At 41.2% G+C, this 24005-nt stretch overlaps 1 protein-coding gene across 1 annotated transcript; it reads right to left on the bottom strand.

The window, feature by feature from the left end:
• Positions 1-730: 730 nt before the first annotated feature.
• On the bottom strand, positions 731-24005 carry LOC104542231 (CREB-binding protein-like; the record flags this gene model as incomplete). Its single annotated transcript, XM_010186468.1, has 2 exons — positions 731-907; positions 23293-24005. Coding segments are annotated over 2 exons (890 nt in total), but the record flags the coding sequence as incomplete, so codon positions are not given.

Below are 24005 nucleotides of genomic sequence, written 5' to 3' on the forward strand. Positions count from 1 at the left end.
AGATAACGTCTTTACATCTGAAATGTAAAAAAGTAAAGGCTTTCTAGTTAAATTAAAAAATAAGTGATTTGCATCCTATGGAAGGTTGTGCAAGTTTCTATAGTAACTGCTATCAGGTACAAGAGTATGAAATGCAACAAGCTGGAGTCTCCATAGAAACAACACAAGCAGTTTGATTAATACACAGACTGAGACAAATGGAAATAGTTAATTTCACTTCATAAAGAAAACTCTAGTAAACAGAATACTACAAACTTGGGCAAGGTATCTTAATAAGAACTACTCTCACAAGCTTGAGAGCTCCAAGTCATGCACAATACAAACTGTGAAGTATGTGGTGTGTTTATGTATTACGATATGAAAGGTGCTATTTAGTCTCAAGGAAGGTGATGATGTATCCAACACACTGTAATTAATTTAGGAATTTAAACCTACAAACAGCACTTACAGAGAAGACAACTTCATCTGGTTTGAAACTAAATGTACCAGACAAAATAAATGTAGTGCAATTCTTATAGCAAAACACTGACTGCTTAGAAAGTTAAATTACTGCATAGAAACGTACACAAACTCTCTACACACACTGCAGAGCAGTAGTGAGGAACCAGGGAGCAGCTCTGATGTTTAAATGAGAAGCAGTCCAGTAATGCTGCAGAAGCCACAGCTCCCAAGAGTTTAGAAGGCACTATTAAGACGTAAGGAATAAGGGAAATGGGCAGGTCCAACTCACCATATTTGGCACACTGGTGACGGGAGTACTCTTGATGTCGGCAGGAAAGGGAGACAAACTATTCGCCATGCCTGGCTTGTTTGGTAACTGAGGATTCACTCCTGTGGCTCCCATCTGCTGCCCTCCAGTTTGACTGAAAGGCTGCCCAAAGGGACTAGTGTTACCTGCCATTCCCATCTGGAAAAGAATGAATGAAATTATTATAATTTCTGAAGGGATATTAAAAAGAAGAAAACATGTGTCCAATATCCATCTTTGCATTCACAGAGACCAAATTCTGGTTTAACTTTCTCAATATAAAATCTGCAATTTCACAACTTCAATCAAATTTATATTAATATTCACAATAATATTATTAATATCATGATATTATTAATAATATATTATTACTTATATTAATTTTTTTAAAATTGCCAATTTACACCAGCAATGTGTCTGAAGTCTTGCAATTCAACTTACAAAGTCACTGTACAAATGTAACGGAGAAAACAAGATTATCCTTCCCAATTTGCATTGGCAGAAATCACTTTCTCCACCACTCCAAAACCTTTTGAATACCAAACAAACCTCAAATCCTGTTATACTTTGAGCATCCTGTGCACAAAGCACAACTTCGTACATAGACTGGATGGGAAGGGAGGGAAATACATACAGGCGCTCAGCAAATGCTTATCTACTTATGTTTTGGTACTTGAGGAAAAATGTCTGACCAAAAGGACATCTATCTCAGGCTGACATCCCTGACAAATTACAAACTCCTTACAAATAGCAAGCAGAAATACGACCTCCCCTGAATGAGTAAAGACAGCACTGTCCACCCAAAGAGCCATTCTGCCTGAAGAACAGTCTCCCTCCAAAGAGAAGTGGTGAAATGTCTATTAGTTGAGCCAGTGAATATTACACTGGACAAAAGGTCCTGAAAAGACCTTTTAGAAGGAACTTACTTCTTTCAAAGAAGATGACTAAGACTAGGACCCTCAATCGCCCTCCGAATAAAGGGGAAATAAAATGTCAAGGCAACAGATCATGTTTGTGCTCCCCCCCCGCCCCACACTGGGAAGATTTCTAGATTACTTTATCATCTGTCAGAATGTCTTAAATACAAACGCAACCACTGAGTGAGTCTTTATTTGAAATATTAAATCTTATTTTCCCCTTCCTTTGACCTCTCCAGCCTTTCCTCACACAACACATTGGTTTTCCATGGTTCTGGTCTTTTCACTTCCCTTACCAGCAGGGATTTGGGACTATTCCCGCAGAGGGACCACGCACATCAGCTTAGCAATGCGACAGCCTCAGAAGGAGGAATTGCTCTGTGGCTGCTTGTTCATGCTTACAGGAATCAGACTGAACGCCCAGTTGAAGCAGCACTGGTTAAGAGCAGTAAACTGTGTAGGGGCAGAGTCCAACCAGCACCATTAGACCGTGCTCAGCGTACTCTGTACGCCTGGGTTTCAGACAGCTGGCCCGGTCGCACTCAGAGAAGCTGTACATTAGGAAATACTTCCTTAACCTTCATCCTGCAGAGTGGCTGCCGCCAGATTCAGGCCTTTTTCCACTCAACAAAATGTTCTGTCTGTACTGAATCTGACCCACCAGATACACATTGGAAAAGAGAAAAAACAAAAACCAGAAGTTGTTACTTGGCAATGTAAGAAGTTATCAAGTATGCACTGTGCTCCAGAGGAAAGCTGAAAAATTCAAATACCACACAAGACCAAAAAAACTCCGATTGCCTTAAAGCATCAAAAGCATAGTATTAAATACTGCTTTTAAAGAAAAGTTATACTGGCTACTACCACACTGCACAAATATAAGGAATTCTATGTTCTGTATTTCCGTGTTTGCTTTGTTGGACTGTATGTTCAAAGGTATTATTATTATTATTTACTACAACATTGATCTTGGCAGTTTTTCTCTGAATAATTAATAGCGAAGCATTTAATAAACTTATCGACTCATCACAACCCCCTATTTCAGACAGGGTATAAGGAAAGGGTCGTCTGATGTCTACAGCTATTCATCAATACCGTGATGGCCTATCAGATTAATAGTGAAGAAACCTTCTTAAACTAAAAGTGAGATTCTGAGAAAGCAGCTGACTGACCATTTGAACCTTTCAGAGGCCAGCAATAGGAACACCAGCTGTTACTCGGTTTCCCCATGTGTCTAAATCCCCAGCTACAAACTTAATTTGTCTGCAGAAGAGCTTGACCCTTCCAGTCTTCTTTGAACTTGCTTGCAGGTTTAGCAGTTTCTTTTTTCAACTTAATAACACATTGACTATTCTAGCAACCACCGCTGTGCTACAACTTCCTACGAGCCCTGCGACCACCACCACCACCGCTGTGAAAGCAGTGTGGTGAGCCCAAACTGGGAGAGAGAAATGCTGCATACACAGGACCCTATTTCCATGGCCCTACCTGGGCCACACGAGTCTGCAGGAAATGGCGCAATCCAAGTCCTCTCAGACTTCGTGGCTCAAGGCTGGAGCACGCTGCCATGGTTTATACAGCTGCTTGATCACCTGGTGCCTCCTCCCTACCCGGGGATGGCGTGTCAGGAAAAAGAAAGGAGATTCGTGGGTTGAAATAGGTACGTATTTAAAAAAATAATGATAAACGAATATTAATAACAGCTATAATATAAAATACATAGTTGTACTCAGCCAACATTGTGGCGGAGGAGTAGGCCTCTGGGTTAGGACGGTAAACAAGTCCCTCTCAAGCGGTCAGCCATGAAAGAGGGAGCAGGAGGCAGAGGATGAGGCAGTGAAGGAGGAAGAAGGGCCGCCTCCAGCAAACTCCCTGATTTACAGTGAATGTGACTTCGTTTCGTGTTGCAGTCCTTACAAAACTGCCCTTTTCCTCAACAGAACTCTGACTCTAAATTGTGTCCCACTAAAGCAGGACACATGCTCAGCCACCAGAGAGGAGATGGAAAAGCCTCAGTGCAGACAACGCAGCTGCCTAACGCGGGTCTGCTGAGCTTGCGCAATGCAGTGCTGTGAGCCTCCGGCAGAATCTTAAGCACAGCTCCGTTTTCAAAAAGCAGAAGAGATTCTTCTTCAGGCAGTGCAAATGCTAAGCAAATTTTACACTAAATTTAAGGTCTTGCTCCAGAAGAAAGAAGGGTGTTCATCTCATTTAATTATCAGGAGAAACTAATTTTTTTTTATTAAAGGAAAAATGTTTAGAAGTAGATCTCTAGGAAAAATATTATGAAATATTTTGGTCTCGAAAGAACAGAAAATTTCATTTTAAGTCTGTTAAAACTCTATACTACTAGAGCATCCCAAAAGCACTGAGGAACGACAATCCTAACAGGTACCACACGGTTGGTTTCTCCTATTTCAGCATTTTCTTTTCAATAGAACCTGTTATTAAACGTCTCACAACTCGGTATAGCAACAAAGCAACCTTTCAGGTCTTCCAAACTGACTGCTTAATATGAGGAGGATGACTTTCCAGGTGGTTGTTAATTTACAGATACTTCATTGAATTTTTAAGGAATGCCATACTGTTGTTTGAATTCAAGCTGGATGCAGAGTAGCTTCCATTTGAAACCTCGGTTTTTTTAAACTTAGTCTCTGCCACATGGTATTCAACATCTAAAGCTATGAACCAGTAAGTGAAAGGAACCCAAGGCTAACAAGTTACACCAGTCTACAACTTAAAAAAAAAGGCAGATATTTTGATAACATTGTAAAACATTAGACAGGACCTTTAACCTACCCTTCATTTTTGTAAATTACTGCCACTGAAACAAACTGTCACACACTTTGTTTTGTTTGAAGTCCATCCTTTAAAAACAAAGCTAAGCAAAACAAACCCAAACAAAGCAAGCCCCTCCCGAAATCCAAAAAGGTGGAAAGACCTATCTTATGTGGCAATCCCTGAAGTAAATATAGAGACCACAATCGGGAGGGACCATGCACAAGATGAGTTTACTGAAGCTCACAGATGTTTCTAGATTCAGAGGTTAGTTTTTTCAAACTCAGTTTTGCCTCAGAGGAGTTATGCTTACCAACAGGACTGTGATTTCCAGAGACTAGAAGTGCACAACACAACACAGGAACTGCTCTAATGAACTCCTGATCTATTTATAACAGTATTCAACCTAGCCTAGGATGAACGAGGAGTTTTTGCAGCAGAACAACCTGCTGCCAAACTCCATTACGGTCAGCAGCGTCTCAGCACTGGTATCAGCAACCCAAGGAGCAGCTCAGCGTTTATTCCAACAGCAAACGCAGTCAGGTGGGGACTCCAGCAAAGCAAACCACTGCCAGCTCCTCACTGACGGGAAGGCAACAAACAGGAGGTGGAAGAAAAGGAAGAACCAGGTAGATCCCCTGCACACTGAAAACGCCCGAGTGCATACGGCATTGCCTGGCATTTCCTGGTTCGTTATCTCAACGCTGAGAGCAGGCGACCTCCTGTAAAACTTTATCTAAGCCACTGCTAATTGAAAGCTCAAAAAACAACTGGCAAATATAATCAGATGATTGTGCATATACACGGTAAAGATTTTACACTGGTTATTCATTCTGCAAACTGAAACCAGCAGCTCTGAAGCAAATGAGTCAGAAGGCTCAAATGCTGCAGCTCCTGTCTCTGCCCCTGGATTTTTTCCTATGTGAAATGAGGGGGCAGTTGGGGGAAGGCAGATACTCAGAAGACCTTTGTTTTATATTTCTGAAACAGAACTCTGATCCTGACTTAGCTAGTTCAGGGCAAGATTACCAGGTAATTACAAGTCATCAGAGAAGATAAATCAGCAAGAGCATGGGAGTTAGCAGCCTGGTAAGAATGGTCATTTTCATGGGGGACTCCGAGCCAACACAGACTTGTGTCTTGCTTAGTCTGTTAAATTTGCTTTCCTGAAAGCAACAAATGAAAAAGGCAATCCAGTGCGAGGAGTTTCTTCTTCCACCTGCAATGAATGGGCACAGATGTGTATCACACAGCTACTGAAGCTTCAACACACCAGTGTGGTAGCCAGTGCATCTCCATCACAACCAAAGCATAAAGCTTCTCTCCGAAAACCTGGGTTGTGCAGCAGTTCACTTTTTATTTTCCGGTTTTGTCCTATAAGGATGTTCCCTCCTCTGCTGCCTTCTCTATCCACCCGTTCAACTGTCAGCTCACCTCCATCTACCTGATGCAACCACCATTTCTGCAGGCCACGCTCCCCGTGCTCCTCCGTCCCAGGATGGCTCCTTTCATCCCATTTCATCCAACTCATGATTTATACTCGTGTTTCTGTGGTACAATTTTGTGTAACTCTCACTTCTTGCCTGGTTCTTTGTGGTCACAACTGCAACGACTTCTGATGAAGTAAAGCAGATTAATTCACAAGCAGGGTGTTTTCTACACAGCTGTGCATCAGCTGCAACACGGGAGATGCAGGGGTGCTATAAACCACCCCAGCACAGAACCACAAGTGCAGGCTGGAAGTGCCCAAAGAAGTAACATGATTAATGCAGGACACCAGCTTAAACACATTATTTCTGCTCTAAAACAGTTCTTCTCAGAAATATGATAATGCTACTCTCCTTTAATAGAAAGGATGCATTTAATTAAATAATTCTGCTATCCCAGAAAGATGAGCAGATTCTGTTCCCTTTTTTATCACTATGGCAACTCTCTAATATACCAGAATCTATTACTGAGTGTGGATAGGAAATAGGGTATTTCACTCCGCTCTCGAGCCAAGGAATGGACAAACTTTCAAGCTGAAAAAACCAACTAACTTAAAACCTTTGTTTAGCTGATTGGCCTACACAAGCCATCTCACACCACAATGTTTTGAGCAGCAGGTGTGGGAGATACTTCGGGTTTGCTTTTTAGTTCTTTTCCATGCAGAACAGCAATTCGATTTCCTCTAATTCCTGGAGTTTCACAGATCCTATAGATCAAGTTGCTGATCAAATCTATACACCTCATCTGACAGTGCAACTCAGTATGACAGAAATGTCGGTATGACAGAAATGAGACGTTCACCAATCTAATTTAAAAGATACTTTAGGACCAGACTGGACTGGCATACTATGTCATTTCCTCTATTTTTAAAGCTTACTCTTTTCTTCCCTTCTTTATCACTGCTGACATACTGCAGTACTTCTTTCTCCAGCCCAGCACCAAGGAGCAATTCCCTCTTTGTACATGAAGTGTCCAGGCCGTAAATAAACCCTGTCCTTTCCTCCTACTTTAAGTTTTTATTAAGTGTCCCTTCACCTCTGCCACCACAGCTGGCTCTCTCATTCAGGCAGTCAGGATTAATACATTACTGTGTATTCCTCTGAGGCTCCCAGAACACGCAACCAATACAGCCTGCTGCAGAACCACTCACTCTTACAAACACATGATTTCCTATTCACCATCCCTGGTCAGTACCCCTCCAACGTGCTGTCATCAACTGCACACAGTCCTGTTCCGAGCTACCCACCTTCCTTTGGGAATCTCTGCTCCTCCCTGTTGCCCTAGCCCACCTTTCACTCCAGGGTTTCCAAACTTCATAAAAGGTCTGGCAGGACAGATTGTTCGCTATCAGTTTTCCTGCAAGAACGCAAGCATCCTCACTTGCAGGCACACACCAAGGAGCAGCACCTACCTTTGACAACACTCCTGGTTTTGTATCTTGCACCACCCCTGCCTACATAAAGCTAATGCTATTTTTTTCTTCATTAGCTGGTCCAGACAGATTAGCCCAGGAAAAAAAATAAATCCAATGTTGATTTTCATTAAGTTTCAAAGCACTGACTCTTCTGCACAAAAAAAAACAGAAGAAGGTAATTCTGGCAAAGTATTTTAGAAACAAAACAAAATAATACCACCAGACAGACTGGCCTGACAGCAGAAAAATACTGAAAGGTTGATATGAGACTCAAAGAACTCAAAGTGGCATGGGTTCAGTGGAAAATAAGCCTGGCTGAAGTAATCTGATTATGATCCAACCCTGTAAACTAAAAATAGTTATAGTTAATATTGAATTCAGTGCCTACTAGATCTTTCACTAGAGAACAGTCCCAGAAAGAAAGGAAGCAAGCTAGACAAGCTTGGCTGGACTTTGAGAGCTGTGAATCTGCAAAGTACTTGAACACCAAATCTGAGCTCTCAATATGACAACAGGAGGTATGAGACGATGCCTGGGTAAGCGTAAAGCGACATCTTCATGCATTTGGCTTGATGCAAATGCTATTGTAACGATGACGATCGTGCTGTATTACTTCTTTATGAACGATACATAAAAATGAAAGGATTCAGAAAGGCCTCAAAAACTATTCCATGGACTAAAAGGCATGGCTACAACAGACAGTCAAATTGCAATCTAATGGCCTAATTTATTTAGCTTACTATTTAAGCTTATTAACTTGCTTATCTTATTAGGGCAAGCACTGAAATGATCCTAAATTATTGATTTTGGGAACAGAAAGGTGACAATACCAATATTTTCTATTTAGCAAAGACATCAACAGGTAAAAGCTGCGGCTCTATAGCTTCAAAGGTAAAACTAGGAAAAGAAGTATGTGACCAAATACCACTGAAATTCTTACGACTATATTAATCTTTTATCTAACCAAACCCAGAGACAAATACCAAAGACCAGGAAAACAGAGGTGCAAAGCACAAGCCAAAACCTGCACCAAATTATTGTATCCTCCTCTGCACTGCAGAACTCTATTAGACTGAGCACGGCTAAGTGCAACTTCAGATGATTGCTCTTCCAATGACAGGAGATCAGAGACAGAGTGGACTGCAAGACAGAAATTCATGCATTCATTCATTCAATCCAGCAGCAATTAAGTTGCCTCTTCAGACTGATACTGATTGCGGGATCCCAAGCCCAGCTATGTTATTAGCTAGGTGTCCTAAGGAAACTGCGCTTCAGCGCCAGTGCTGCAACAATCAGTGTCCCATTTCCTCCCCCTTCCTCAAATCAGTTTTTCTCTAATCGCTGTGGAAATCACTGCTCAATTTGACCCATTTTTGTCAAAGGTCTCACAGATAATTAAGTTCCTAAGATTGCGGAGCAGAGAGATGGACAGGTAGATTATGGCACGCAGATTAACATCTCCATGAAGAAAAGGCACAAAGACCTCTGCCATTACCACTGCGTTTAGCAGCGCACAGCCCTGGACTCAATGTGCCACCGTTATTGCCAGTTCTGTCCTGTCAGCACATCACAGAGATTATCTGAGGACATGGGAGGGAGCTGAAAGCACGATAGCAAATGGTTTACAAGACCCTCGGGGAGCGGTGTCGTGGAGAACTACAGCCTCTGCAGTGCTAGTGAGAGGATACATTGCCAATCCACTGGTTATGATACTCTTGGATCTGTTTTGGCAATAGAAAAATAGGAAGGTCAGAGCCTTTTCCCCACCAAATTGCTCCCATATCTCTGAAGCTGACAAAACAGCTACAGGAGGAAGACACAGAGACAGCCTTTTAGTGAGCCACCACTATCCTTACACTATTCTGGACTTAGTCTATGGTACAAAAGCTAAAATCAATGTAACTGTAAGCCTCAGATTAATAATTTATTTCAGAGAACAGAACATGCATGTCATAATTAAGGAAACAGAGAGCAGAGGCATCCTAGATATGATCTGTTTTGATAAAAGGCCAGGTCTTCACAAACTAACAGTAGTGTTGAAGAGTGGCATACGTGAGAGCTGTCCTGTTCAACACGAAAAGTTGCTCTAGGAAGACATCTGTGTCACTCACTGCTGCCTTCTTCTAAACCCCTTGTATTTGCCAGGAAAGACATTGCCCTTAGTTCCTCCTGTTGTATCATTGAAACAACGCAGTGCGAAATAACACGCTAAATGCCGAGGAGACAATCGTTAGCTCTACCTTTCAAAAACTACCTATAAACCAAGATTCAGTTTTCTGAATGCCCGAGCTGAAACTTCAGTGTTATACCATAACCAACAGCCTTAGGCTGACAGAGCAGCTGTGCAGAAATAATCCAACCCTTCTAGAGCCACTGCTCCTCAGGATCTCACGCGCTCCATCCAAAATCCCCCATGACATCACCGATAGATTAGGGACACTTTTCTTCTCTCTTTCTCCTATTCTTAAGGGCAAGCCGGCATGAAAAGGAAATTCTGCACTTCCCGCTGTGACCCACGGATCCAAGAAGTGTCCTTTGGGTTTGGCAGGAACGGAATGATGGGCTATACAGAAACGGCGTGTTGCTCCTGCCTCCAAGCTCTCACTGTCCTAAGGCACTACAGGACGGGGATGATTCAGAACTTCTGTACTTGCTGCTGCCAAGCCATGCAATCCCGTGCACCCTTCACTTTCCTCTTGTATGGGCCTCACCAAAACCAGTCACTTAATACTCCATTATTGGACTATGTCTTCAAATTTCTCGTCATCAAATTGCTACACGTACTTCTGGGCTTTCAGCACACAACTTGCTTAAAATCTCAGCATTTTCCCCCACCCTTCTCTTTTGCCATCCATTTAAATGTTTTTGCTACCAAGAAGTGTGTCACCTTGCCTGGCTTAAATAACTGTAACTTCCTTCCTCTTTTGATCCTTCTCTCAAGACAAGGAATCGAGCATTCAGGTGTCTCAGATGTTCAAAAGTTATCCACTAAAGATACAAAGTACTGCAAATGCAAGAGTAGATCCGCTCTGAGCGTTGGAGGAACATCAGAAATTCAAACCGATAGATAATTCATCTGCTTTTAATACTGCTAGCAAGCAACCATGAAAGAGGACAGGACAGCTTTCAAAAGGCTTATTTCTGCTTTCCAGAGTAGTAACTCAATGAGAGACAGAGACCTGTGCTTTGCCATCTGCATCGCTTCACCGCCAGTTCCCAGATGAGTTGAAGACTCATGAAGTTCCAGAGCTGCTATGATCTGGCATCCACCACCCGGGGTTAATCCCTCCTCAGTCCTCCTGTGCCATTGCCACCACTTGCGTGCTCAACCCAACAGAGCAGCTTCCAGCCAGGCACACGCCGAGGACTTCGCACTTTGGACTCTTATCTTCCTCTGGTATGAAACACAAACCTGTAACACGAAGCAAGGTCCACCTAACCGATTAAGGCTCTTGGAGGAGTGTAAAAAAATAGGTCCCTCAGGAATTATGTCCGTTTGTAAGTGGGAAAGACAGGCTTGCTTTACTACATTGGCATCATCTGTTTACTGACAAAAAACGTAAGCCTCTGCTAATTACTATTTCATCCTATGTTACATGTTCCAAAAGAAAGTCACCATGGTGCTTGGCATGTATACACCAGAGGGACAGATGGAGAAGCAAGGAAAAGATTAATCATTTTATGGCAGAAAGCCAGCGGTGTTACCAAAACAGTGAATTCAGTTTCGGTCAAGAATGGTGGCAAACCTCAGGTTACCTCAGGTGAGGTGACAGCTCCTCACCTAAACCGATCTGCAGATTGGAAGTTTGACAAAGTACTCATTTAAAAATACTTACTTTTAAAGTCAGTGAGTAACAAGAATGCCTTTATAAAAGGTAACGTTTCCAGAATCAGTTCTGAGAATTCAATCATGATCTGGCTTCAGCACCCAGAGGAAGCCCACCTTGTGCTGAAAGTCTACACTCTCCTACCTCGAAGTTGTCACAAAAGCCAACCGCAGCAGATTCACGAAACACTTGGAGCGTCTTGCTCTTCAGTAGCAAACTAACGCAAAAACTCAAGTGTCCAGGAATAATTGTAATTTACTTTTACTTCATCCTTTATTAAAGGATGAAAGATTTGGTAAAGCTAGAAATAAATTTTTAAAAATCCCATTAGAGGAAGCCAGGTGTTTTATTACTACTTGTAATAAAATGTGAAACTCTCTTCCAAGCATTTCATGGAGGTCAAAGACAAATTTAAGTATTCCACAGCAACAAGACCACTTAAAGACGTACAAGTGTTTCTGCATAATCACTGAAGTACAAGAGCCAGAATTTCTCGGGAAAACGCTCTGTACAAATGACTGGATATCTAGAGAACAAACTGCTTTAATCTATTTAACCAGAAATTACCCTTCTCCAGAAAAAAAGAAAGAGAAAAAGAATATTAGCATACGCGTGCACTGTACATATGCCTAAAGAAAGAAAATGTCTCCAAAATTCCGCACAAGCCAGAGTGCTGATACCACAGAACAAACTGTTGGAAGAATCAAAGTCATTTCTGCACTGAGCATCATTGATGTACTTACAAATCAAAAACAAAGCTCAGGAGGCTTACTTTGTAATGAGTGTAACCTCTGCAAATAAAAACTTCAAAGCTCTAATGGATAATTAGCCACAATTGATCAATGTATCCCAATTGCTTCAAGAGGTTTTACAAGTGCCGAGCAGAAAAAGTGGCTTTCTTCAGATAAACAAGAACTATTCCTACTACATAAGAATGGGAAGTTAACCAGCACTGCAAAATTAACCAAAGATGTTTCAAAGGTTTGTTTCACCAAGAACATCTCCTTTTGACACACACAGCAATTCAACAACACTTAAAAAGAGGATTTTGAGGGACTGAAATTCAATAAAGATGCACCTCTACAGATACCTGAGTGTGTATTCACAGGCAAAAATCTCTGAGTTACTTCCAGAAGAAGCATCAGCATTCACCAAAGCACATTTATAGCCACATCGAAACAGAATTTTATATCACTCAAACATCCCTTGTCCTCCGATTCCTACACTTCAGCATCATTAAGCTAAATACAGGTTTCTAAACCAACAGCAAATCTCAAGACAATGTTCCTGCTTCTTCCTTTATTTTCTGTATTCACCTTTCCAAATGTACCCAACAGACCACAAAAAAAATGTTACAGATGTGTCTGCTGGCACCTCGGCAATTCCGGAGTTCCCGGAGTCATCTGGAGACTGCCAAGTAAATGGAGAGCACATCATGCTCCAAAAATACAGTATTATAAGGTATAAACTGCTCGGTAAGAAAAACAGTAGCACTATTTGAGAGAGATTCCTTCCCATTTATCTCTCAGAAACTGGCCAAAGTCCCATTACCAGGCAGTCTGCGCGATACGATACTTGAGAGGGGTGGGGAAAAAGCAACAGTAGCTCTACAGAGTAGCAGCAACAGGAAAGGCATCTCAAAAATATCATGAAAAGAGGTATACGGTTTCCTTTCTTTCCACTATGTGCTTTCCTTGGCAGGCACGAATTCTAGACGAAAACTGGACATGCTGAAGGGAGAGACCGTGTTTCTAAAATAAGTAATTATCCCATTTCAATTCAGAACTGGGAAAAAAAAAGAAAATCAAACAGACATTAAGCAAATTTACACTACGGGTTACATTAAATGTGTTAAAAGCAAAAAGAAAATAAAATCAATACAGGTTACTCAAAACAACCACTTGGCAAAAATGTCATAGTCTGCCATTAACAGTAAGTATGGAGAAACATAACTATGAATAATTCACACTGTTGAAATAACTTTAAAATAACCTTAAGAGCCAAATATGTTTATTTTGAAACACCACACCGACTTGAAGAGCTACCTTGAAATCTCCGGTCTTTCTGCAGAAGCATGCTCTCCATGAAGATTGAACAGTTTCTGTGAAGCTATCAAGAGGCTTCTCAACAGGTTTTTACACAAGGTAAGATCTGATTTGTGTGTCTTTGAACACACGTTTAAAATTGAGCAGTGGGAACAAACCGGGCACACACACACACACTGCTCACTGAGAGCGGCCTGCACGCAGTACTGTCCTGAAGTGGATTTTCACCCAAGACCAAGTATCAGTATCAGTAACCCAGTCTCAGACTAAGGAAGCAAACACAGCTCATCCCAAGAGTGAAATCCCATCCTGACCTGTGGTGTTCCAACACTTTTCCATTTCCAGGGTACAAAGACCCTCCCCATCCTAAAGGCAGTTATTTAAATTAGTCAATTCGCCAGAAGTTTCAAAGGCCACTTGTTTTTTGTTTGTTTGTTTTTAAAAATCTCCTTAAAAAAAGCGTATCATACAGACAGGACAGCATTATGCCACAGCCACTCCAAAACCACAAATCCTTTCTGACCCAAAACAGCAGCATCTCCCAGAGACTGCCAAATAATCTATTTACTACCTTCTCCTAAAAGTCTATTTCATAGACAGGTCCTTTTGGCACGGACGTTCCTATATTTAACCTGCTGTATTTTCATGATGATTCATTCTAAAACAAAGGCACTACTGAATCCCTTCATGGCACAGAATGCTGCTTATGTGCCAGACCTAGAGCAGATTCCTAAGTAAACACACCAAAGAATACGACCGTCACTTTGGGACTTGAGCATCTTCAGGACTTGCAAGTCCTAACACTGTCCAGATACTACTCACAGGTAGTTCTTGTAGCATCAGAAGTTCAAAAACAATCTCAAGTTCTCATTCATCTAAATCTCAATTCTACAATGTCTTTCTGTCCTTAAAAAGTAAAAAGCCATTGCTTGGACTACAGACAAACAGTTAACACACAGTCAGCTTAGTATGCCACTTTCCTCTCCAGTCACAGTGATTTCTGGAGTAAATTCTCTTACTGTGGTGGCAAGGAGGAGGAGAAACGACTGCATGCAATTCCCGGCCAATGGACAAAGTTACAGCACTCAAACAGTCCATTGGTGCCACACTAAAATGGCCTCAGGCTCCCAAACAAAAAACACTAGGTATTTCCGCTGAGCGCCCACAAGAAGAAAGGAAAATGCTATTATATTTCTGCCATTATTTACACCCAGCCCTGCAAAGTAAACCAGCCATTCTGTCAGTAAGAATTCAGGATTTTTTTTTTTTGAGATGTGGGGGGAAAGTGTGTATTGAAACATCATTTCTAGTTTAATAGTTAATCTTCAAATAAAGATGAAAAATAGCTTCCCTGCTATAAAGCACACTTGGGCATGCTCTTTGTAGCCTCTCGTATTGAAATTTCAACTCCCTACCTAAGCTAAGGGAGGGGATCTCAAAATTCCACAACAATTTCAAACAATTTTATTTGTTGTCTGATGGCAGAAACTGTCTCGTTCGATCTTCAAAGTACTTTCACTTCTAGAAGCCACAGGAGAAGAATCACCCCACTGACTGCTTCTCCACTCCTGATCCATCTCCTAGGTAGGCCGAAGGAGTCTACCACGCTATTCGTACTTTTCCAAGTTTTCAGAGCACAATACCAGCTGCTCTGACACATTTCCATATGTAACTCGTTACAGGATTCACAACAGAATCGCAGCTCATTGTCAAGTACAAATATTATCTCTTGAGTAAGGGGAAGTTTTGAGGCCTGCTAGAAGGTTTTCTTACCAGAAATGGTCCTGTGCAATATTATCTGTAAGCATGACTGGAGGTTTTTTTTAAGAAAATTACTATGACAAAGACATTTCCTTCTGACTGAAGCAACCAGGCATTTCGTAACTTCTACACACCAACATCTGAGTTGGCAGGTTTTCCTCCCTCTCAACATGTGAGTCATTTTTCACCTGTGTATTAAAAAACAAACAAAAAAAGGCAAAACCCAAGAACAGCAGCAGGAAGAAACGTGAAAAGAGTCTGAAAATGAAAAAGAAATAATGCCAGTCACATCTGTCACTAAGGATTTGGAAACTTATTCTGTCATTTTAATAAAGCTTCTGAAACAACGCTGGAAATCTTGCTTTTATCTGTGGCTTCCAAAAGAACTGGTGGAAACGTTTGTTTCACTTCCAAAACCTTCTTCCAGGTATAGTACTTAGAAATAAATCCCACTCCAACAACAGAAATTGAAGAGTTACAAGGTGGTAACCAATTTGATTTAGAGTTAGTGACAAAATCCTTAGTGCTTGTGTTGTGTTACTACAGTAGGAGATAGTGGCAACAACTCTGCTCTGACAAGATTCCATAACATCTCATTTTTATCAGCTGCAAGTTAACAGAGACAAGCTTTTTAACTGCCCGCCGTGGAAGCGGGGGGGAAATTGAGCTGTGGGCTGCCCCCAGGAAGGCTGACTCGGCGGTTCTGCAGCACCACTGCTCGACCCAGGTACCTGCTTCAGCGTAAGCCAGAAGCCGAGTGAGTATCGCCTCACAGATCTTCAGTGACATTGCACAACTGCAAGTGAAACTGAACTCACGTACTACAAATAAGATACAACTCAATTTCAGGTGCCAGCAGTAATAACTGTGGTAAGCAAGCTTTTAAAGCCACTAGATCTCTTTGGTATATCGGAGTAAACTCATCTGCAGACTAACACTTTGCATGGTCACGTTTCAAAACAAAACTGCATTACAGATATTTTAATTTTACTATGAGACTGAGCTTTTCTGTTATGTGTTTCTATACATTTAAATCCTTCTTCTGTTTGTATTATTATAAAGGCACATACATCCTCACTTAGTGAAAATGCTCTTCGGGCGATAAAGTTTTTCCACATAGAAGGAAATGAACATGGTCAAGTCTGTAACATTATTAAGAGCCCCTTGAAACTAGGAAGCAGCATTACTTGGAATACAATTTGGACTGGCTACTTGTGTTTGCCAGAGGCATGGTCTGCTAGGAGACAGCTTGGCAGCCTCCTATGGATAACTTAGAGGATGAGAAGCAAATTAACTGCAAGTCATGTTAAAACAATTCAGGCAGACTGAGAATCTCCAGAGAAGCAAACAGCACCAGCAGTTTGCTAAAACACACAGAACTGCAACGGAATGAGAACATCTTCAGCTGACTTAATTCACAATCAGCAAGCGCATCTAAGTCTGGTACTTTGCAATATCAGCTGGGTAATCTGTTTAAATAAATAGTTTGCTTCATTTTTTCTGACCACAAATTTTCCTCAGTTCAGATTCTTAAAGTACTGAGCCAAGCAACAGAACAACTTCTACAACTGAAGTCTTGTATCAGAATTCTTGCTTTTCAGAGTAGTTCACTCTCTTATTAAATTTATTCATGATTAAGATCTAACACCAAAACACCATTCAGTGAACAACCACAGGGAGCAAAACTGAGAATGTGCTTGTTAAAGGCACATGTATTACAGATACACCCAGCCTAGAAACAGCAAATAACAGAATTCAGTTCTTTTATAGCTCCATTAAAAAAAAAAACAACAAACAAGACAACTGCTTATTCTCTTGGCAGACATAAAAAGTGGGTTTACTGTTTTCTGAAGTTCACTTCTGTCAAGAGTTCCTCCTCCTCTTTAAGCTATTGGGCTGGCCAGAAAGTAATTGCATCTTTTTGCTGGGTAAATAAAAGACAAACTTTTAATGGAAAAAAAAAAACTGTATTAAATATATTGTCCGTTTTGTTCAATTACCTTCTGCCATCTTTCAGGTAACTTCATGATTCGACACTCAAAAAAGTTATTATCTTTTTTGGCAAAGAGCAGTTCCAAGAACAACCCGATATCCTCATCAGCAGTGAAGCTTTTACCATTCAAAGTGTCATGTGAAGAACAAAACAAATGCCAGTTTGATGGTGCCAGGTCTGGCGAATGTGGTGGCTGTGGTAACACATCCCATCCAAGCTGCAACCATTTGTGATGGGCGACCAAACTTGTACGTGGTCTAGCGTTAGCATGGAGAAACACAACACCTTTGTGATTCACCAGTTCTGGACACTTCTGTTTGACGGCATCATTTAATTTATCCAATTGACAGCAGTACATGTCCAAATTAATGATTTGGTTTCTTGGAAGCAATTTAAAATACTCAATACCTTTGAAATCCCCCCAGATGGACAGCATAACCCTCCTTTGGTGAATATCTGCTTTTGGAGTGCTTTGAGCTGCTTCATCACGCTTGCGCCACAATCTTTGTCGTTTGTCATTGTTGCAGACGATGCATTTTTCCATCAGCTGCTATCGTCCGTTTCAAAAAGGGATCATTTTCCTCACGTTTCAAGAGGGAATCGCAGACATCAATGTGCACGGTGAGATGAATCAATATGTTAAGATTATCAGCAATCTCCCGTGTTGTTAAACGCTGACTGGAGTCAATCAATGACTTTATTTTGTCGTTATCACCTTTGATTCACCTTCCTGAGCATGGTGCACCTTTAACATTAAAATCTCTGGACCAAAATTTAGCAAATCAATTCTGACACTGCCATAGTTTTAAGGCACCTTCCCCATACACATCACATAACTTCTTATGAACTCGCATGGGGCTTTCTCCTTTCTGGATGTAATACAGCAAAACATGATTAACATGTTCCTTTTGATTTTCCATTTTGAAATCGACGCCAAATAAATAATTGTTAACAAAACCATCCACTTTCTTTTTCTAAAACAAGCTTGAACCGTCAGCTGTCAAGTTACCGAATGAATCTGTGGTTTAAAATGAAGTTAGCTACATCTCAAGACACGTATGTCCATCTAGTAAATGAAACACAATTACTTTCTGGCCAACACAGTAAAACTTCTCCTACTGCAACATGCACTGCCACGTGGCTATTTTGACCAAAACAAAGTTGAAAACACGCAGAATTTAAGTTAATTAGGCCAACAGAGTTAAAAGAAAAGACTGCTCTGAATTCATATGCAGAAACCCAGCATGACAGATCTATTTTTGCACAGTTAGTGACATTCTGAACCTGGGAGACTTTGGTGCCAATCCAACCCAAATCCAGAAATGCACAAGTAAGGAAAACCTGCACGCAGCACTTTGAACGCTGTATTTGAACTCCTTACTACCAGATCATCTCCTGAAATACTACATTGGAAGATACATTAGCCAGAGCAGCTTTTCTATCAGTTTCTCCCTGCCAGGCAGGCTCTAGCTTATTTCAATACAAGTATTTCCCTTTAGAGTTTTCAAAGTGAGGTTACTTCAAATCTACAATCTTGAAAAGGCATTTTACAAAACAAAAAACACAGTAATGTTGTAATCCTCATAACTGGGTATGAAAATAAACAACTATTTTCTCCTGACCTCTTTATAGATTCAGACTAAGATCTGGCCGAACAATTACACCCTTTTACTGGGCACAGGGAGCCCAATGACACGTCTGATTAAACGGCACTTGTCAGAAAGAAAACTAACTTTGAGGTGGTTTTACTAGTCCTATAGAGAAAACCACTTCAGAAGGAACCCCCAAGCAAGCTGTAGTTTCACTGCAGGTTAAAAGCAACGGCCTCCACAGACCCTCAGCTACAAAAAAAACTCCGGCATTTTTTCCCCAAGTTTCTGTTGCTGGGTACCAGAATATGCTTGAGTGCTACAGCTCTGAAGTTACTGAAGAAAAGGTGATTCCTTTACAGGACTGAACAGGAAGGCACTACACCTCGGAAACACATGAAAACAGAAAACACAGAGTCTCAGTGGGACTTCACTACTTCTTAAGGTGAAGAGTGAAAGTACCAATTAGGTGAATCACTGCCCAGAACTCTTAACGGAGTGCAGAAAGCAACTTTGAGAACCGTATGAAATAAATGGGAGCTTCCCAAAATTTTCTGCTGATTTTCCACAAGCTTTGGTAGCAGTATTAAGACAAGGGGAATGCATCTCGGCAAGAGACTAAATAACATCTGATCTACAGAAACAACTCCAAGCTCTAGCTGCCAGCCACAGTGAGCTGTGTGAAGGCTTCGTCTCCCTCATCTGAAAAAGATGAACTCTCACAGCCACAGGAAAGTATCAGGCACAGAGCGTGCTTACAGTGAAATGCTCAGATTTGAGGCAATAGACCATCTGCTTAGCTTTGCTACTGCTTAAAGTCTTCGACATCCAGCAATCTTAAAAACCAACTCTAATTTAAAAGATTTTTCTAGATGGTTTGAACACATTCTCTGGACTTAATGCACTTTACAAATAAACATGGTACAACACAAAAGGACTGTTCTGCTCCTACTGGAAACCGCTGTAACAAGATGATCTATTCCTCCACCCCTGCCAAGTGATAATTGTTCAAAGAAGATCCCTTCTGTTCTTTTAAGCAGGTTTCTTAAAGACTGTCAATCTAGTCATATGAAAACTATCCTTGTGGTGGTGTCCAAGAAAACAAGGCCGTAGTACCACAGTTACCAGCTAAATCATTACAGGAAAGGAGCCTGGCCGTGAAGGGAGCAGAGATAGACACAGGAGTATAGGAGAGAGGTTTCCAGATGACATCAAACAAGTCAAAATCACTAACCGGGTGCTCTAAAAAATTCTGAATATGCAAATTGTACAATCATAGCCAATGAAGAATTCAAATCCTTGCTCTAGTAAGTTGTTTTATCTTTAACTCACAAAACCTTCTCAGGGACTACTCTACTCCGTTTCCAATGTTCTAGGTTATACATCTACACGCTCCCAAGAAAACATGACTACGACTTTCACTAGCTACTGTTTAACTTCCACTGATAGGTTGCTTCTCCTGGAGGATCATATGAAATCCTTCGCTCGTGTCTCTATTGATTGAGATTTTGATTTAATCTCTCCCTACCAATGGAAAAACATCTGTCTTGATGTCAGCACCTTACAGCCCTCTGACACCGAGTGTCACTTATTTTTAAACTCCCTTTCCAGTTGGTTCAGGGTAAGGCTTATCCACCACCTTGGGCTGATGAAAGCACGTACATCATGAGTTTGAGTTACCATGCTCATTTCTAGGGCACCTTCCATTCTTTCAAGAGTTACCTTAAAATGGCAAACCCAGCTCAAAATCAACAATACTGGCTTCCGATGCTCCAGATTCAATGAATCCCAGTTATTTCTGAGAGCAGGTGAAAAGATCAGATTGTGGTTTTTTCCTCCTTTTTCTCTTACTAGAAAAAATGGTTACAAAAACATACCACAAGAAAGAAAAACAGAAAAAGCAATGGCCTTTCCTTGATTTACTAAAAAAGGATTAGAACAAACCATCAGGGAAGCAAGGTCTTGCCCAACAAAACTGGTCCCAAACCATAAAGGGTCATGAGTGCTACACACTGCACATGAACACATTGAATTGAGAAAAATGGGCTTCTGGGCCATACTTACTTGAAACAGAATGATAAAATCTTGGTTTAAAAAGTTTTCAGATTTTTTTTCTGCATTTGTATTTCACACCTCTTTCTTTCCCTTAGGATATATTGCTACAGTCACCATCTAGAGAGCTTGCCTCCAGCCTTGAGAGAGTTCCTCAAGCACGATGGCAGCTACACTTTAAGCCGTTTAGTCAAGCTGGGTACATTTACTATTAGGCAGATCACCACTCAGACCACTTTTATTGCTGCTCTTCAAATCTTTTAAGCTGTACATATGTAGTGGTAAACATCAGGGAACAGCAGATTAAAAAAAATAACCAACTAACCCACATTTTCCCTCAGCAGAAATTTCAGTTTCAGAAGAACAAACTCACTGAAACGTTTCTTTACTTTTCTTAGAAGCTTTCATTACAACTGGAGCATCAGAAAGAGAGAAAGCCAATATGCAATCATGGTTCATAATCCTATTAGGACAATAAACTGGGGGATGGGAAGAGACTGGAAGAAGATGCCAATCCTCACATGCTCATTAAGGAAAATGGCAAAAATAGAGAATGCTTCTGCTTGTCGGTAGAAAATTCAGGGAGCAAGTAATCTGTTTCAAAATGGAAACACAAAATACCTGTGTAAAACATTAAGCTTGCTTGCTCTCTTACAAAGAGAAAATTAAGACATAAATAAAGTAGAACTTTTAGAAAAACCAAAACCAAACAAAAGAAACAACATGTTTTTAAGCTGCACCTTGTTCAACATGAGACAGCCCTGGAAAACACCTAAATTTTTATTTTTTCAAGTTGGACAAGTTTTAAAACTTGTCTTCTCTTAACTGCTTGCACCTTCACAGAAGTATCATTTTATCACTTATGGCCTGTCATTAAATAGCTCTATCTTTACAGTTTCTCCAAACAAACTCTGTGTCCAAGGACTTCTTCAAGCACTAATTCTGCTCTTATCTTCTGGAAATGCATCGCCAGCGCTGGGCACAGCGCTGCACACCAGGACTAAGCACTGATTTGTGTAACAGGGACACCCATTCTTTTGCAACATATCCCTTGTCCAAATCAACTTTCACTTTACTTCTTGAACATACACTAACTGAGAAAGTCCAGGTCACCTTCCCGAGCTGGGGAATCCCATTTGCAGCCGCCATCAGGCTAGGACTGAACTCTTTGACAAAATGCAGTTTGCTGGCCTGTTCCTTACCAGGGGTGGGTTTCTTTAAAAGAAACCAAGACATCACAGAACCTCCCCGTCCAGGTTCATACAAACGCCGTCAGATGGAGGCCTTAGGTAGGTCCCTTTGCTTTGGGGGAATTCTACTTGAGTTCACATTAAAAAAAAATAAATCAGTAGTTTCATCACGAAACTGCAGAGTGGCCAATACGAACAGTGGCTAGCAGAAATCTACTTCAAAGAACTCGGAAAACCGTAACTTTATAGAAATAAGCTGGATAATTACAATTTGTCACTCTTCCCACAAATTTCAAAGAAAAACAAATGAAAGGCAAGCTGAGGGTTTTTCTGTGCACTCCAAGCCCCTCCACACAAGTTTAGCCAAATCAGAGCCTGGAGAGAGCTGTATCTACTTTCAAATGCTATGACCTTCACTCAGATCACAAGCATCTCTTCCTTAAGCAAAGGGTTCCCCTTCGCTGCTGAGAAAAAGCTTTTTGTATTTCTCAAAAGTTAAAATGAACTACGTAGTACTCCACAGTGATGTCAGCATTTCTTCAGAGAACACTATTTCTTTATGTCAGGCAATTTTTTTCATGATTCCTAACACATCAATGAATTAACACTTATATGTTAATAAACTACAACGATAACGACTACTGACGTATGGTTAAATAAAATATGTTTAAAAAAGGTAATTTCATCTCTGGTATCAGAACAGGGTGAGTTTGCTATCAAAATTTCAGGAAGGCACTGGACCAAACCACCTCAGACAAGAGATGAGGCTCACTGCTACCCAGCTGAAAAACAGGAGCAGCAATCAGAACGCTTCTCTAAGCTCACACCTGGAAAATTAAGAACTAAAAAGCTATTACTATACCAAGCAGGGATCAAAGCAGTGTCTCATGACTACAGATACTACCAGGTGTATATATTCCCTGTTCCGATCTGCAATGGCCACCAAATGAGACTTCCTGCCCGGACACTGCCCTTTCCTTTTGCAGAGTCTGCATTAGTTTGGCAATCTGTGTGAAATGCAGTGTTTTCAGAGCAGTTTCTCTGTATTTGAAAAACATTCACTGCACAGCTGTTGACAGCGGCCCTTGACAAGAGGACCAATTACTACACCTCTCCCTTCAATCTACAAATATTTCTCTAACAGGTTTCCCATTGCTTTAGAAGATATTGTTGTCTGGCAGCTAAACTGAGACGCTGCACAGAAGTAATCATCTGCTTCCTTTTTGCAGGATTACGCTGCTCTTTTCTAATTCACCCTGCTAAGATACTATCCAACTTCTAACTTCAAGGATGTGTTTTTCTATGAGGGTTTTCATTCCTGATTACTTGAGAAATACTGTTTCAATTATCTTGCTTTCATGCCATAACTGGTGACTGAAACGGATAACTACAGACTCAAGAAAGTGCATTCTTCACTTCTGTTCCAGAACACCTGCATGGAAAAAGAAACAAGTGCAATACACAGAACATATTAAATTATATGCACATACTTTAGTCATTGCTCCTGTCTGTGCTGTGTTCAGTCCGGTGTGACCAGCCATCTGTGGAGATACTTGGGTTAAAGTCTCTGCCAGCACACTGCCTGCATTCCCCTGCATGGCAGGGGCAGAATATTGCATTCCTGCTCCCCTTCCTCTTCCAGCTGCCCCTAGGGATCCATTCATTACCTGCCCTTGTCCTTGCTGAGGCTGATTCATTAAACTGTGACCAGAATTACTGTTGAGAAGGCTCTGGTGTGTCTGACTGAAATTAGTATTCATACATATCCCAGGTCCAGTCTGTGATGTTGCAGGGCTGCTTGTCACCATCCCCACTTGTTTTTGTGCTTGAGAGTTCAGAGTTTGTGATGCAGGTGTGGTAGGTCCAGAGGTGCTGGCTGCTTGCTTTGCCAGGCCTGAAGCAGAAGAGTCTCCCTGGTTTAAAGGGCTCTTACCCATAGCACCCAGATTACCAAGATTAGCACTGTTCGGCTGCCCTTGAACTTGACTACCAACTCCCTGCTGGACAGGGCTGTTTGAGTTCACATTTCCAATTCCTGGGTTTAAGGAAGAGCCGCTGCCTCCCCTCAGAAGTTCAGAAAGTTGTTTGTGTTTGGAAGCTGCATCTGGAACAAGGTTCCCACTGCTGTTTAAAAGGCCCAACTCGCCATTGGGGATCAGCTCATCAGGAAGATCATTTTCCAAGTCAAACAAAGATCCAAAAT

Source organism: Mesitornis unicolor, unplaced genomic scaffold (genome assembly GCF_000695765.1).
Source record: "Mesitornis unicolor isolate BGI_N332 unplaced genomic scaffold, ASM69576v1 scaffold23646, whole genome shotgun sequence".
NCBI lineage: Eukaryota > Metazoa > Chordata > Aves > Mesitornithiformes > Mesitornithidae > Mesitornis > Mesitornis unicolor.